This window comes from Alligator sinensis, unplaced genomic scaffold (assembly GCF_000455745.1).
Source record: "Alligator sinensis unplaced genomic scaffold, ASM45574v1 scaffold1291_1, whole genome shotgun sequence".
NCBI classification, from domain to species: domain Eukaryota; kingdom Metazoa; phylum Chordata; order Crocodylia; family Alligatoridae; genus Alligator; species Alligator sinensis.
Genome location: NW_005842219.1, coordinates 1,544,059 through 1,560,244, shown reverse-complemented (window position 1 = coordinate 1,560,244; position 16,186 = coordinate 1,544,059). Strand labels below are relative to the sequence as shown.

Genomic DNA, 16,186 nt, shown 5'->3' with positions numbered 1-16,186 from the left:
GCGTTCTGAGCTGTGTGTTCTTGCATAGTGGAGTGAAGATGCATCTCTTAAGCCTTGATTATGGGACAGGTGCTGGGAATAAAAATGAGAAGCATCTTGTGGTAAAACACCAAACCTTGATTTTGCTCTTCTCTGGGGGGTGGGTGAGTGCCCTCTGTTGCTTTTACACTGTGTCTGCTTCAATTCCTGATGACTCATCCTGCCCTTGGGTCAGAGTTTTGGTTGAGGCCCTCTTTGCTTGTTCCTCCTCATAAAGCTGCCCAGAATATTGTCTAAGTTTTACCCTGCCCCTTCCCTGCTTCTTCCTCATCCTCCAGTGTGGCTGTACTATACAGTTCTTGCTGGACTGGCTGAAAGACACCTCGTACAAAACATTAATTTGCCTGGAGACTAGAATCACAGCTTTAGGAATAGCCTTAGTCTGGGTGCTGGAGTGGTTTGGAACACGGTTCACAATGGCTCTAACAAAACACGTGATATACTATAATGGACATCACTGTGAACTTCAGTACCTTGAAAAATTGCTGCTATTTTTGCAGAGTAGATGGAAATTTTGGAGGTGATCAGAGCCTGGCCAAAGTAAAATGGATATAGTAGTTCAGATTCATAGATTGTAAAGCCAGAAGGGACCTTGGAAGATCAGTCTGGACACCCCTGACTGTGAAGGTTGCCAGTCTTATTTTAATTGGCTTTATTGGCACCACAGCCAGCAAGTTTGCACTTGTAACTCCTGCAGGACATCTGATGGGCTTTTGCACTACCTATGGTAACACTACAGGGCACTAGGTTCCTACCTTCAACTACGCTTTTTTTCTGCCAGGATGTTTCCTGATGGAGTGCACCTAACTGATCCTGGTAATGAGGCCAAGTGGTTTCCTAACCTGTGCACAATTAGAGCTGGTGTTTTGTCTGCTTAGACTTCTAGTTAGAGCTTTGAAAGTGTGATTTGAGTGACTTCTGTTAGTTTAGCATTGCCCAGTGTGGTTTCTGGCTTTGTTCTGATCTGCAGGAGGGCAGCACATCATTCCAGACTGTCTGTTTCTTTGCCAGGTCTAGGCCACTACAATGTTACCAGTGTTCCCACTAAGCTAGGTGGAGATGTTGCTGGGGTCAACATTATTCAGGTTGCCTCCTACGCTGATTGCTGTCTGGCTGTTTCTGATGAAGGAGACATCTTCGGCTGGGGAAACTCAGAATACCTGCAACTAGCATGCGTCACGGAGACAACACAGGTCTGTTTAGGAATTTTCTTTTCTTTATATTGCATACGGCTAAAGGGACACGTGTCCACCAGTCACCCCCTGCTATGTCTTGGGGTATGTGGATGCAGTACTGAGCTATGGGATGGCATAATTTTCCTCCCAGTAACAGACTGGCATGTTGTTGATTATGGTTCCATGTGCTGAAAGTCTTTCCAAAGAGATCTTGGGACAGACCTGTTGCTGTACATGTTTGTGAGGTGTTTTTTTTTTTTTGTGGGGGGGGTTGGATTCTGGAATTTTTTTTTTTTGTGGGGAGGGTTGGATTCTGGCAATTATTTCATGAGCAGAGAGAGGCAATTAGCTGTGTTAGCCTGAAGTTGGGCAGAAGGCAGGGTAGATATGCCATTTATCTCTAATTTAGTTAGCCTATGAGGTGGCACAAGCCTTCATGAGCCCAAAGTCATTTCTGTAGATGCTGTGGCCACCCCTCTATCTGCCATACAGTTCTGATTTTTCTCAAGCAAGCAATAGAGCGTCTCATTTGGTCTCGTGTCTCTAGCAAAAGTTCCCTTCCTTCCTATCCTCTAGGTTAAGTTACTGTTTGTTTCTTTAGATCCTAGTCCCTTTTGGAAGCAGGTAAGGGACCAAGGCATTTCATGTATTGCAGAAATCTTCATGACAGTGCTGGCTAATTGCCCACCCCATTAGGTGACTTAATACTGTTAAATACTTCGGTGTTCCATTTTTGAGACCCAAATGGGAAAAGTAAGGAGATGAAACTTAAGAGACTTGGACTCGGATAAAAATACTGTTTCAAGCTGTGTAGCGATTTAGCAAGAAGCACCAGAAATGAATGGATGTAGTAAGGGAGCCTGAGGTTAATTCAGAATAGCTGAAAGCAAAAGTCCATATTGGACTGATAAAGGGAAAAGTAATGCTATCTGCTATTGGCTTTTTTTGGCTGGTGTTAGCTGATAATGTACCAATAAATATGCCACGTGCGTGTGCGCTGCCACAGCATGCACACAGCAAGGAGCATAGCTGGGCAGTGTGGAGAGCAAGCACCCTGCAGGTAAATCTGTGGAGGGGAAGGAGTGTGAAGGGGGGGCAGATCAAGGCCCCCATGGTGAGGGAGGGAGTGGGGTAGGGGCTGGGGGCACTGCCCAGCCAGGGCAGTGAATGGGACTCGGGGGTGGGGAGAGGAATGGAGCTGTGGGTGGCTCATCCAGGCAGTGTGGGGGGTGAGTGCGTGGGGTGGAGGGGTGGCTGCTGTGTGCCCGCCTGAGGAAGGCATGGGGGGCATGTGCTTCCTTTCCTCCTCCCCCCCCACCCAAGTCCTGTGCGTATGGTGGAGGCAGGCTGCCCATTGTGGGCTCAGGGCTCTCTGCCCTGCTGCCTTTTTCTGGTAGCTCTGCGCCAAGAGCTTGCCCGGTGGTGGTAGGACAAAGTGGAGAGCCCAGAGCCTGCAGTGGGCAGCCTGCCTCCTCTTTGTCCTGCTCAGCTCTGCTTCTAAAAGCATCCCCATGCTTAAAAATGGTGGTGTTGGCACTTGAATGAAAGCTCATTAGACAAGCTGTAGTTCAAGTGCCCCTGCTGCCATTTTTAAGCACCAGGACACTGATCTGCTAGAGGAGCCACCCTGGCCCTGGGGTCGCATTCATCGCTGCCCCAGCCCCTGTCCCATTCCCTCCCTCACCATGGGTGCCTCGATCTGTGCCCCCTTCTCCCTTCCTGCTCCCAGCCCTTCCCCTCCACAGACTTACCTGCAGGGCACTGCTCTCCATGCTGCCCAGCTGCATTCCTGTAAATCTGATATCAGATCTGTATTCACCGATTTACCTGGTGGGAAATTATCGGTATACCCCTCGTGCCAGGTGCTGACTTGACCGTACATGTTGTGGGAGAGAAGCACCTGATCTATTTTGTTAATTGCTGAAATGTGTGCTGTCCACTATTAAAAGACATCTCTGCTTCATGGGGAGAACAAAGGGCAGACTGTCAAATTGGTGCCACTCTGTAAGTAAGGTCCCATACTGAAAAGTTGTGGCATCTGGGCTTGGCTCCATATCATTCCTCAAAGCTCAGAGGGCCAGGTTTTCTGATGTCACAAACAGTAGTCAAAGCTCTTTCAGAGTGTTGTGTATCTTGTTCTTTTTGCCCTACAACCTGAGCAAACCCCTTTTAAAGTAGCTCTGTGTCTCAAGCCATAATGCATTTCTTAAAAAAAGGTGAATGTCCCCAGGCACTTACCATTCAAGATTGGGAAGGTAAAGGAGGCTGCGTGCGGAGGGACCGGCAATGCTGTTCTGAATGGTGAGTATCTCTAAAGAAATCCTCCAGTTACGTGCCCCCACTGGAAGTGAATGTGCTGTGAGGTAGAAGTGATGGGGTGCGTACAGGCCCCATGTATTGCAAATGGGTGTGCAAAACCTAGGAGGGAAGAATGTATCTGAGTCCATCACCTCTGGTGAAATACAACTCCTCAAGACTCGGCAGCTGATGGAAGTGTTGTGTGCATTTGTCATGCAGAGGAAGGAAATGTCTTTGTGTGGGGATATGGAATCCTTGGGAAAGGACCGAACCTTCTGGAAACAGCAACTCCAGAGATGATCCCTCCCACTCTCTTTGGCTCATCAGATGTTCGTGTTAAGCACCTTTGCTGTGGACTCAGCCAGTTTGCGGCACTTAATGGTAAGAGTCTGAATGTGCAGTTGGCCCTAATGAGGTGAGGAGAAAATAGCTGTGATGAGCTTAGACAAAAAGGTTGGCTCTTAGCAATTTGGTGCTTATTTACAAGGCTGTAGCTTGGCACTGCTTACTGAGGCTGTCTTTGTTTCTCTTGTTGCAGAGAGAGGAGAGTTGTTTGTCTGGGGCAAGAATATAAGAGGGTGCTTGGGAATTGGAAGAATGGAAGACCAGTATTTTCCCTGGAGGGTAAGTGTCAGTGAGACCTGGTCAGCTGAATTGGGCCCTAGTTCAAACATCCTGCTCTGAGCGATGGGTTTTGCCTACCCTCAGCCTTCCTAGGATGGAGATTCCACAGCCTCTGGGTAAGCTGTTCCAATGCCTAACCACCCTGTAGTCCCCTTCTTGGAATTTGAGACCATTGCTCCTTGGCCACAGGGAATAGCATATAATAACCTGCAAAGCAGTAATGAGGGCAGGAAGAGGCAATTACTTCATGTGGGCACTGAGCCAGGGGTAAGAGCAGTCATGTATCTATCTAGATGACCATGGAGATGCTGGCAAGAGCCTTGCTAAGGTAGAGGCGTATCTCTTCTTGTGCTTTGAAGTAGTTCATGATGCCGTGCTCCAACCCCAGGTATCAAGCTCAGACTGGCTGGTCTGGAACTTCCCAGCTTATTCCTGCCTTCCTTTAAGCCTGGGCAGCGTGTTTACCATTATCAGAGACCTCACCTGACCTTTCCATGATCTCAAAGGTAGTAGCCAATTCCCTGAACTATAGGCTACTTATCACCTTCCCTATCCTTGCTGTCAGTTGGTAGCTGACCTCAGTACCTCTTTTTAATTAAACCTTTCTTTCCTTGTTATTCCTCTTTACCTGGCATACTTGGAAAATACAGTCAAGGGGGAATGCTCTTCCTTTTTTTTTTTGAGTTCAAACTCTCTTCAACTAGTCTTGTGCCTGGCTAGCCTCTTGCTGCACTTTCTGTCCTTTCTTCCCATTAGGGTCACCTGTTCTTGCCCCCTAAGGAACAGCAAAGTAGTTGCATTTATTAAAGACTGCATTTATGCCATAAGAGCTCTTCATTGCATGATCAGTATCATGTAAGTTGCTATCCTTGCTGTTCCTCCTACTGAGACACATTTTCAACAGGAGAAGGTAGAGATCTGCAAAATCATGAAGGGCATAGGAAAAGTGAATAGGGAACCTATTCACCACCAAGTCCCAGAACATAGGAGGGGCACTTACCGATTATCGTCAGGGGCATGTACTTAAAACCAACAGGGAGTGTGTATATGTGTATATTTTTACACAGCATGTACTTAAAAAGGATCAGGCAACCTGCTCCACTTCATGGTAATCCATGGTGTAAGTAATTGGTTTGATTCATGATGGCATTACAGAATAAGTGCACACCTCTTCACTGAGGCAGCATTGGCAGCAGTACTGAACTTACTGGTTCTATTTTTTTTCTCCTAGGTGACGATACCTGGGGAGGTGGTGGCCGTGGCATGTGGAGTGGATCACATGGTAACTCTGGTGAAATCATGGATCTAATGGAACTGGTGCAGAGCGAATAAAGATAATCTAACCCGTCCTTGCTGCAAGCATTTTATTCCTCTTCTAGAAAACCTGGAGCAGGGAAGGGACTCTCGGCTGTTGGACACTTCACTGCAGCTGTGGGAGGCTGGTTCATACGACTTCCAAGCACATACAGTTTTAAAGACAGAGAGGACTGCTGTATTCTGTTTTTTTGGGGTTTTTTTTTTTCCTTTATTTCCTTATTTCTTTACACTCTCCACAAAGAAACCAGCCCTTCCACCCCAGTTCCTCTGGAGAAGCTCTTGCTAAAGCTGCAGCACACACAATCTGCCTGTCTGGGCAATTCCTCTCACACCAGCAAGGTTATGTTTTTTTGCTTTGGAACTGAACAGCAGGGCTCTAAGTTCAGCAATTCTTAAAAAGAGCTGTTTATGCTCATGTCTTTTTTTTTTTTTCACTTCAACCTCTCCAGAATCAGATTATCCAAGAATACTGTGAGAAAAAAGGAATAACCATAATATTATTACAATAGAAAAAGCATCTGGAACCAGCTCAGAAGATTTTTAATGCTTTCCAGCTTGACTGACTTGGAGTGCATTGATTACGCCATTTATATTTTCTTCAGGTACCTGCAGAAAACCAAAAAAAGACAGGGTGAGAACCATCCTCTTTAGACAGACACATAACTTGCTTCTTCATAGCTGGAAGAGGAGTTTGAGTGAACAAGCTCTATAGCATTCTCCTGATGTCACCAGTACAAGGCCCAAGGAGGGAGCGAGTAGGGTTCCCCTGGGTGTCACATTGCTTAGTACAAGATCCAAAGAGTGAACAGCAGGGATCCACCCTTTTCTGTTCGCCATGGAAAAATGTGGATTTTCTCCTTTAAAGGTGAGGTACAGTGGCCCCTTGCTGCTGTTGGGTGTTTCGCCCATGGTGGCATAGCGCTCCCTCCTGTGCTGCTTCCACCTGCTGGGCCACAGAGGTAGCTTCTACCCTGAGCTTGTCTAGCCCAGCTGCAGCCCCATGCCCCGCTGCAGGCACAGAAATTGGGGGGGCAAGTGCCCCCCCCCTGCCATTTTGTCCATGCCCCCACACATTGGCTGGGGGCAGCAAGTCAGGAGTGCAGAAAACTGGCAGAGCTGTGGGTTGGGACTTGGGGCACCAGCAGCAGGGCCAGGGACCTGTGAGTCAGAAGTGAGGGGCACTGGTGGGGCTGTGGCTTGTGTTTGACCTGGCATATTTTGCTGCTCAGTGCCACAAAGCTGGTGGGGGGAGGTGGCAGCTGCAGCTGGACCTGCATCCTGGTGAGCGAAGGGGGGTGGAGGAGCTCTGATTTTCCATTATTTAAAAAAAAAAAAAAATTACAGGAATTTAGAATTTATTATAGTGATTTGAGGCACTGGTAGGTTTCCAAATTGCTTTAAAATTGTCAATGTATCAATAAAACATTGTGTTCAACTGATACCTATATATACCTTGTCCTGTATACAGAGCTGAATTTGTCATAAACAGGAATCCTGGTTCTCTCAGTTCAAAAATTGCAAATTCACTAATTTAAAAAAAAAAGAGTTGTAAACTCTCTGATTTAAAAAAACAAACAAAATGAGCATTTTTCCACAATAAAAATAAAATGCCACTATATATAGTGCACTATATATAGTGGCATTTCATTTTCATCATGGAAAAATGCTCATTTTGGTTTTTTAAAATCGGAGAATTTATGGCTTTTATAAAAATCAGAATTTATGGCTCTTCTTTTATATGTTATATATATGGTGTTTCATTTTAATAGTGAATTTGGGATTTTTAAACAGAGAAAACCAGGATCCCTACTCAGACGGGAACTAGTATGATAGATAATGAGCAAAGCTGGACTTCCAATTCAGGTCACAGTGGGTCTGGCCAGGTGCAATGAACTAAGGAAGCTCTGGCTGTATTTCAGAAGTTCGCAGTTGGTTATAGCTTCCCAGCACCTGGCACTTCAGCCAGCCCTCTTTCCTAGCTTCTCTATTTCATCTGTCTGTGCTCTGCTGTTTGCAAATTGTTTGTACATTCATCTCTCTCCTACTTTGTTCAGGTTTCTTTTCTCCTCGAACGTTAATGCTAAACCTTTTCCTCCTTTCAATCTTCCACTTAACACATCTGACTAGCACCCTCTTCTGCCCAAACTCTGGATTGCCAGGTGAGCCTATCTTCACGCACTATAGCTCTACACAAATAGCTGCATCCTAGGTTTTAACAGTAACCCATTATATACTTCCCATCACCCATTCCATATGTTAGGTAGACAGTGCGCACCACACTATTTGGTCTCCAAAGGCTCACCTTGGGCTTGTTGAATACACGCACAGTAGCTCAAAGCCTTAAATGTTAAGTTCTCACAACTACACTTACCGTGGAGACTTTCATAATCCTGCAAGCTATCAAACTGAGCTTAACAGTAGGGAGAACGGCCTAGCTTGGTCAAGATGACTGCAGTAAACTAACGTCACCAGCTGCATCCACCCAGTATGTCCTGAAATAGCAAGGTTTTCTAAAGGACAGAGACACCCAGTCTCCAGTCGGAGACTGCTTCTGACTGACCCGCTTTTTCATCTCTATTCTTGTACTCAAGGAAAACCTACCCAACTAGCTGTGGAAGCTGGGGTTGCAAACAGAGTCGTAACTTGACTGGTCACTAAAAACCATGGACTAAACACAGGGAAGAGTTCTGCGTCTCATTACAATGCACCTCTCCTAATTGCTCTGTACTTTAATGGTAACCATATCCCTATTCCTTTTTCAATGGCTTTATGTGATTCATCTACCTCCCCTTGCTCTTCACTCCCATCTTACAGTCCTCCTTCTGCTTTAGCAAGCAACTTACAGCATAGCATTACTCAAAAGTTATCACTCAATTTACCTTTGCCAGCCTCTGCCCCTTTCCCAGACCTGAGGATGGGTGGTTTTGTGCCCAAAAGCTTGCCTAATATCCCTTTCAGCTGGCCTAATAAAAGGCATTGCTAGGTTTTTTGCAATTTGGTTGCCAAAGCATAACTGGATTTCTATTTACACTTCAGCGCTTTGCATATCGCACCCAGCAAAATTACTACCCAGAGCCACTTCCTGACTTCCAGCTTCTTGGCTTAGCTTATCATCTATACAGCACCCTGACCTTCCCCGTCTGGAACAATGTTCTGCACACAAAGGCCTTATGGGCTGTAAATGGTACCTGTCAACTGCAAACATGTAAAGTAATTGGCTTTTTTGTTAAAAAAAAAAATAAAAAAAAAATCTGAGCTGTTAGCAAGTCACAAGTCAGGCCAGGGAACCAAGTGTGTAGTGATGTTATGAAAAATGAGGTGGAACGGGGCAGTTTTGTGCTGACCAGCCAGCAGCCGTGACAGCTGTTATTTTTTGCATGCTGCTCCCTTCAAGTTGACACCTGAGGCTGCTGCACCCCATTAGGTTATGCTACTGGCCTGGCCCACCTGAGAGTGTGTAGACAGAGCTGTGCTAAAACTTCTTTAGTCGGGATGCTGTGTGCGAACACTTCCACAAAGCGGATCGGAGATGGAGCAACTAGGCTGGGAGGGGGTGGGGTGTAAAGCAGTGGGGTACTTCCCCTAAATGCAGCCTGGAACATAAGAGTTGTGGCAAAAAACACAAAAGGCTTTCAAGCACTTTGAGACCTCAGGAGAGGATTGTTTCTAAATAGGCAAAGCACGTGGGCAGATCAGTGTCCTCTATGGTTCATGTTCCAACACCGACCTTCCCGATCCTGCAGTGCTACAGGGATGCTGTTTGTGGCTGCAGAGGAAGCGCCATGGTGTAGGCTTTTCCAAGAACAAGGGAGCGCTGAAAACCCCAGAGGCAGGGGCACAACAGACTAAGATCAGAGCTGTTTGTATGTGCAGAGACAGTGGGGTTGGACCTGTATCACTGGCAAGACAAAACTACTCTCAGCACTACACCGCGTTTGCAAGAATTGAGACAAAAGACATTCACAGTTGGGTACATGCATAGGCTGGCCTGGGGGAACTACAGTCCAGCTGCCTGTCGTCTGTCGCTTGTGTGTTTACAGGGTTTGTGGTTCTGGCTACTTGACACTGAGCAGCAGCAGTCAAGGCACGGCTCATAATGTAATGCAAAAAAAAAAGGAGGAGGGGGGTGATAACGAGTGACAATATGGGAGCTGCTGCAAATGGGAGAAGTGAAAATGGACTAGCAACACCTTTCAATCCATATGCCTACTGTCCACCCTCCCTCCTCACACACAGACACCCCACCCCAGCACTTAGCCCTCAATGCACTGTCCCCTCTGTTAGGCTGCTTGAAGCTCTCTAAATTCAGTGCACGTCTGCAACAAGAGGGGCTAAAAAATGATATCTGCCCCCCAAGCTTTTGGCTATACTGTACAAAACCCTCCGGCAAGCAGCTGTAACAAGATAGGACAATGCTCATTTTTCCGATGGGGAAAGATGCCACCTCCCCAATACCCCAGCAGAGCTACCAGGCTACTTACCAATGCGTGATCAAACTTAAAAGTACTGATGTAATAGGCCGGGATGTCAGCAGCAGCCAAGGGCTCAGAAATCTGAGCGACAATTCCACATTCATCTGCGGGAGACATGGAGGAGAAGTCACAGACTCAAGCAGAGCTCTTTGACAGCGAGGCGGACCTAGCACTACCTAGCTTTCAGCACCAGCACAGAAGCAGCTCACACCCCCTCCAGCCATCACCCGGGCATCGTGTTGAGCAAGAAAAAGCATCAGAAATGTTGAGGATGAGTCGATGCAGTTTCCAGTTCTGCAAATAACCCCTCGGGTCTATTGACCTGGCCTCAGAATCCAGATCAATCCTTGGCTAGATCTTGGATCCAAAGCAGACGAGGCTGCGTCCCATCAGTGTCTGGGTGAAGCACCTAAGGCAACAGGGGCATTTCTGTTTGTATTTCATTTACTTCCTATAACAAGCATCTCAAGTTGGAGGCTGAATTATTCTGTGGACACACTTATGTACACGTCGGTGCCAGAGAGCAGCTTTGCTATCAGGACACGCTCTCAGAAGCCAATGACCCCATCCTCGTGTGGCAGGCACAGGGGCTTCGCCGTTCCTACCTGTACAGACCCAACGTTAACACTGGGCCCTGTGGAAATCCCTGTTCCTGCCCATCGCCCGCTGCTCGATCCCATCTGGCTATTCCCATACAGCCTCCTTTCCACGACTAGTAATCCTGTAACACAAGTGTGGCAATTGGCAGCCACCACTTATGTGCAAAACCTGCTTTCTGTTGCTTTTAGCAAGCCACAGTAGACGGGGAGGAGAACCAGGAGCCATGCAGACTGCCACCTCTACAGACCCTGCCAGCTTGACAATCGCATCAAAGCAGGAGCCTCAGAAGCGCGTTGACACGACAGAGTCCCTCACAACACCACGGCCACAGCCATCCCCGGCACCTGCTGTCTGGCCTCCCCAAAGACAAATCACAAAACAAGGCCACGAGTGTTTGGAGGCAGTGACCTACGGACCACTTTCCCCCGGCTTCCCCTCCGCATGTCTACAATGCCCTAGAAAAACAAGAACTAGGGAACGAGCTTTGGTGGTTGACCGCTTCATGACAAAGCACCTCCTCAGCATCCTACAGCAGGATCACGACTTCGTGCCTTGTACGCACTAAGTAACATGGTGTAGTTCTTGCAGCAGTGGAGTCTGGTTTCTGCCCTTCTCCCCCTTTCCACTGGCCTGGGAGGGCTTTAATCATTTTCTTCTCCCCTTCTATTTTAGCCTTCAAGTGGCTGCCTGATTAAGCGACTTGACCAGTTCATTTCCAAAAACAAGGAGCTTTCCTTCCCCGCACGCCCCAGGAGGCACAAAGCAGCATGCGCTCCACTGGCTCCCTGACCGTTTATGGCCCGTTTAACAACTCAGCTTGCAGCCGAGAGACAAAAACTGGCCTCTGAGAAGGAACATCTTAAAGCAGCAAAAGGATGACTTGCTCGAGGCACAATTAAAGATGAAAGTGGCACAGCGGCCAGCGCACCTCCTCAGTTTCCACCACCAAGGCTCTTTGACCTACATGGAGGCAGCAAGCACTGGCATTCAGCAGAGCTCCCAAGCAATGCTAAATGCAGCCTTCCTGCTTGGGCTGGTTTGGGCAGGCGCTGCTTGGATCTCTCCTTTCCCCTTCATGTTCTGCCGGAGCATACCGGCACCTCCTTGCCCGACGGCACTCCAGACAGCGCTCTGCACTGCCGATGGCCGAGGTTCGTGCAGGAAATGGTTTGGCTTGCTCGTATTCCAGCAAGGAGCACTTCCCTCCGAGGTGCCAACCCCGGCGCTCTGTGCAATGACCAGAAGCACCGATTCATTTGGGCTCCTCAGACGGCAACACTTCTACATCAGGGACAAAGTCAGAACTCAAAGCCCTTCTCTTTGGATCCTAGAAGCAAGCTCATGCCCAGCAACTGGCTATAGCAGCATCTCATTTTTTCCCCGCTACAAGGAACTGGGAGCTTTCCTGCAGGCAAGGTCTGCAAAATCAGCCCCCTTCTGCACTAGTGATGTAGGAGCCTGGACAGAGAGGGATGTGTGGGCCTCCAGAGCTCATGTACTCCAGCAGGATCGTCTCTGGATGAACCACTCGCGACAAACATTTGTCTGACCCTCACTTCCAATCTTTCAGTGATTAGAAGCCACAGCCTTTCTAGGGAGTTCGCTCCCGTACTCAACCGTCGTCACGAGGGATTTCTCCTATTAGCCAATCGAACTTTTCTTCCCTGGACACAGAGAACAGTTTGTCACCAGCGCGCCTGCATCCCTTCACCACTCAACGTAAATACCGAAAAACAGAACAACGGCCAGGACGATTTTCAACAATCCTAACAAAAGTCACTCATGAGAAGCATGCGAGAATGCTTCAAAACCTTCTTTTGATGCCTTTCACTCCATTTTCCTCCTTCCCTCATCATGTGTTGACCTGCATCCATAAAGGAGAAGATGTTGAACGGCTCTTGGTATTGACCAGTTAACGAAACTGGGACCAGTCTTCACAGCAATCAGTGCACCGTACTCATGTGAGATCACGGATGTGCCTTCACTTGGCTGCATGTAACTCTCAGGGGCTTTTGTGAACAACCAGTTCTGCTCAGTCCTGGACTATTGCCGACCTGGCTGCTGCTAGAGACCAGGTACCAAAATGAAATGAAAGGGGCCAATTTTTTCAAAAGTGACTGTTGATCCTGGGTGCCTGTTTTTGAGCAGTCCAAACTTTGAAGGCACTGTAATAGGGTCTGATTTTTCAAAGCGAGTCATTTGCAGAAAATCTTGGGCTTTTCCTCTGCAGCACTCCTCCGCGATCCACTTGGCAAAAGCCATTTTGGCAGCTCTCAAGGGCAACGCGGGCAGCTGATAGGGCGTGGAGGGCCATTTCTGCGGCTCCACGTGCTGCTGTCAGTCTGCCACTGACGCTGTGGAGTCACCCCTACATCAGCTTAGACATGAAACTTAGGTCTACCCCACTGGAGGCTGACAAGAAATGAGGGATGTGCAACATTTTCAAAGAGCTGAGCCTACATTTGGGAGGTCTAACTGAATCTACTTGGAATTAGACTCTTACTGGGGAAAACCCAGACCATTCAAAGAAAAAAAATAAAGAAAGAAAAAAACCCCAGGCTCTGATAACCCAATTCTTCCCCGTTATCCAGGCGGTGCGAACATCACTGCATTTGTGCCCAGCTGCTTCTCCAGCTGCTTACGTACCAAAGCCAAGGGGCTGTCCGCCAATCCGAACCATCTTCCAGAGCTCTCCAGATGCACTTGTAAACAACAAGTTATTAGGAAACCTACAGAAAATTATGAAAGGATGCCATTAAAAATAGTCACACCTCCACTGCCTGCTGCCTCATTGGGCACTTCCATCCCCATGCTGCTTGGAACAGATGAGGCGCAGCAAGAAGTGAACATGACCAGAAATGAGGTGACCAACACAGATTTGGCTGGCTTTTCCCCTTATGTATTTCTACTGAAAACACTGCATATACACTTGGACGCCAAGTTAGGGCTGTGCCGGGAAGAAAGACAGAAAGGGCCTTTCTGAAAGATCCTGTGTTTTGGTGATGCGAAACTAGAAATCTATCAGCTCATGGGCCCCATGAGACTCATGCTTTCGAACCACAGGGGGGAGAAAAGCTGCTTCCCCTATCTCTTTGACTTAGATGTTTATATGGCTACCGTTGCAGCAGCATCCAACCACTTCACAGCCTTCCACTGGTTTATTCTCACAACATCCCTGTCAGGCTGGGCAATGCTATTATTATGCCCATTTTACAGATGGGAAACTGAGGCCCAGACAAGTTAAGTGATTTGTCCAAAGTCACTCAGGCAGCCTGAGCTTGAGTAAGGAACCGACCATCAGTCCTAACTGCAATTTAGATCATCCTTCCCATTTCCCAGAGCTTGATCCCACAAACCAGAGGGGCTGCTTAGTCAATGGCAGCTAAAGGAGCTTGCAAAACCAGGTCTTAAGATGGTTAACAAATACTTTGCATGCCGCAAAATGCGCCTGGACACAACTTCCCATACGGTCTCTAGCCCCTCAGAGAAAAGTGCACTCCGATCTGTGAGACAATGTTGAACACAAAAGCTCAGAATAATATTTTTCCTGCTTGACTATTTGCTGGGCCTGTCAAACAGTGTCGTGAGCTCCTGCAGCACTGGGCACAATTCATCGCATTACTGTCCCAATGAAATGGAGACCAAGCGAGTGCTGCACGGATGTGAAGCCCCTTCTCTGCTCTCGTTCTTTGGAGAATTTACCCACAAGATTTTCTTGTTCCCAAACTGAAGGGTAAGCTTTTCTTACGTTCCTAGCCAATAAGCGCCACGGTCACTCTCAGATGGCTCGGGCACTTGGGAGTCCAGGCCTCTCTGATTTTTAATAGGACTGGAGCATTCAAGTCTTTTTTGAAAATGGGGACCGAGATACTTCTGAAAAGTTTACTTGTGATTTGTTGGGGGTCCCACCCCATGCTGAAGCCAGTCGTGAAGCCTCACCTCTGCTGTGTCTGTACATCCATCACCAAGGAGATGTAACCCTCAATGAGAGAGAAGGAGAAAAAGCGAATGTGTCCAGAGTCTTCGCTTCCCACCACTGAGTCTTTTACTCTGAAAAAACAAAACACAACAGAGTTACCCACAGCCCAATGGATAATGGACATCCCAACCCTTCAGAGAGGACACAGCCATTGCAACCAGATGACTCGGTGTGCCCATTTTTCTGAGAGAGACCGAGTTCCACCTAGTTATGCGCTTTCTCCTTTTTGTTTTTTGCAAGCATTTTATACAGCCTAATGCCCTTGCTCCTGCCACAGAAAAAGGTTTTATTTCATCATGCTGGTCTGGAGATAAAGTGTTTTTCCCCAAAGTCTAGCTGTTCCCTGGATTTGCCCCACTCTTGCAGAGGTCCAGTGCCATCCAAGCCCGGCTTACAAAACTTGTTGCAATGTGATGCCAGTGTATTGCGATGTGCCCATGCCATCTTCTGGCAGGAACTGGCATTGCTAGGCTGCTGCTTAAAGGCTGTATTATTACTTTGCAAGGCCAGCTAAATAGGAAGCAGACATCTGTTAATGGGGATTGGGTATCCTAAACTCTAACGCAGAGGTTTTCAACCTTTTTTCACTTGCGGACCCCCTAAAACATTTTAAATAGAGGTGCGGACGCCTTTGAATTGTAAGCGTAGGTATTCACATACTTTTGATTGATCATAGTCATCTTTCACAGGCACCCAGGAGCCCGCAGACCACAGGTTGAAAACCACTGCTCTAACACAGCTTTGAAGATGACAGCCCAAGGATGCATCCCAGAAGCAGCCCAGCAGCATTATGCTGCATGAGCCCAGCCCTGGAGTCTCGTCTTGAAGACAGTGACACATTTTTGCATCCTTAAAATGGAGCTGGACCCAAAAACAGCAATGTGCGTTGCTTTGCCAGCTTTAACATACCCATTGGAGTAGAACATGACATCCATTAGGAGCGTCGCGACAGTGGGGAGGGTATCTGGATCCAGGCTGGTGACACAGAACATGTTACTCGGACTGGAAAGGGGATGAATGACGGGCCTCTGAACTGAAAGAGACACACAAGTGTAAAGCCTATTTGGTATCAGGTTCACAAGCCACCGCATAACTCTTTTATCCATGCAGCTCCAATAGCCACAGACCAGAGTGACCACCTTCGTAAGGTCAACTGGAGAAAGACAGCACTTTCTTGGGGACAGGCTCTTTCCTTTGGAGTTTGGTTCAAGCAGAAATCAGGCTAGGCCTGAGTATTTGTCTTGTTAAGGCCCAGTGACATCCACTCTTGATAGGAAGGGTTCCTCAAATAACTGGATAGCAGAGAAGTCCTGGCTAGTTTTCTTTAGGAAGCCACTGAGTGGGAGAAGGAAAAGAGCCTCTGGGACTTGACTATTCCTCTTCTAAATTGGCACATAGTGCCTACACGCTACGGTAACAGGCACACTGGAAATAACACCCGCCATCACCACAGCCACTCCTACTCAAATGATCCCTCTTGTGCTGGCTGGCCCACGCTGAGATGTGCTGAACAGCCTCCTGCACCCCTGCCCCACCATTAATAGAGGACAGACTGCCACGCTGAGTGAGTGTGGCTTCACCCTGAATAAGACATGAAGGCGTGCAGTGTATTAGACGGGGTATACTGGAAAAGTCAGGATCATCTTTATTAGGATTTATACAGCATCAAGCACAATGTGGCC

The 16,186-nt window shown here is 47.6% G+C and overlaps 2 protein-coding genes across 5 annotated transcripts in view; one reads left to right on the top strand and one right to left on the bottom strand.

Annotated features, from left to right (window-relative positions):
* The window catches only part of RCC1L (RCC1 like), an 8,552-nt gene extending 3,067 nt beyond the window's left edge, over positions 1 to 5,485 (top strand). Inside the window, exons 6-10 of the mRNA XM_025208077.1 lie at positions 1,051 to 1,232; positions 3,431 to 3,515; positions 3,732 to 3,893; positions 4,051 to 4,136; positions 5,368 to 5,485. Coding sequence (XP_025063862.1) covers positions 1,051 to 1,232; positions 3,431 to 3,515; positions 3,732 to 3,893; positions 4,051 to 4,136; positions 5,368 to 5,445 — 593 coding nt within the window. The 3' untranslated portion in view covers positions 5,446 to 5,485. The remainder of the gene's footprint in view (positions 1 to 1,050; positions 1,233 to 3,430; positions 3,516 to 3,731; positions 3,894 to 4,050; positions 4,137 to 5,367) is intronic.
* Position 5,486: 1 nt separating this feature from the next.
* CASTOR2 (cytosolic arginine sensor for mTORC1 subunit 2) overlaps positions 5,487 to 16,186 on the bottom strand; it is a 172,556-nt gene continuing 161,856 nt past the window's right edge. For 3 of the 4 annotated variants that reach the window (XM_006027023.3, XM_025208075.1, XM_025208076.1), the window contains exons 5-9: positions 15,414 to 15,537; positions 14,465 to 14,575; positions 13,172 to 13,254; positions 9,935 to 10,029; positions 5,645 to 6,059 (exon numbers count right to left, since the gene is read on the bottom strand). In XM_006027023.3, the coding sequence (XP_006027085.1) occupies positions 5,994 to 6,059; positions 9,935 to 10,029; positions 13,172 to 13,254; positions 14,465 to 14,575; positions 15,414 to 15,537 (479 nt within the window). In that variant the 3' untranslated portion in view covers positions 5,645 to 5,993. Of the gene's footprint in view, positions 6,060 to 9,934; positions 10,030 to 13,171; positions 13,255 to 14,464; positions 14,576 to 15,413; positions 15,538 to 16,186 lie in introns of all 4 variants that reach the window. The other variant, XM_025208074.1, reaches the window with a different exon arrangement.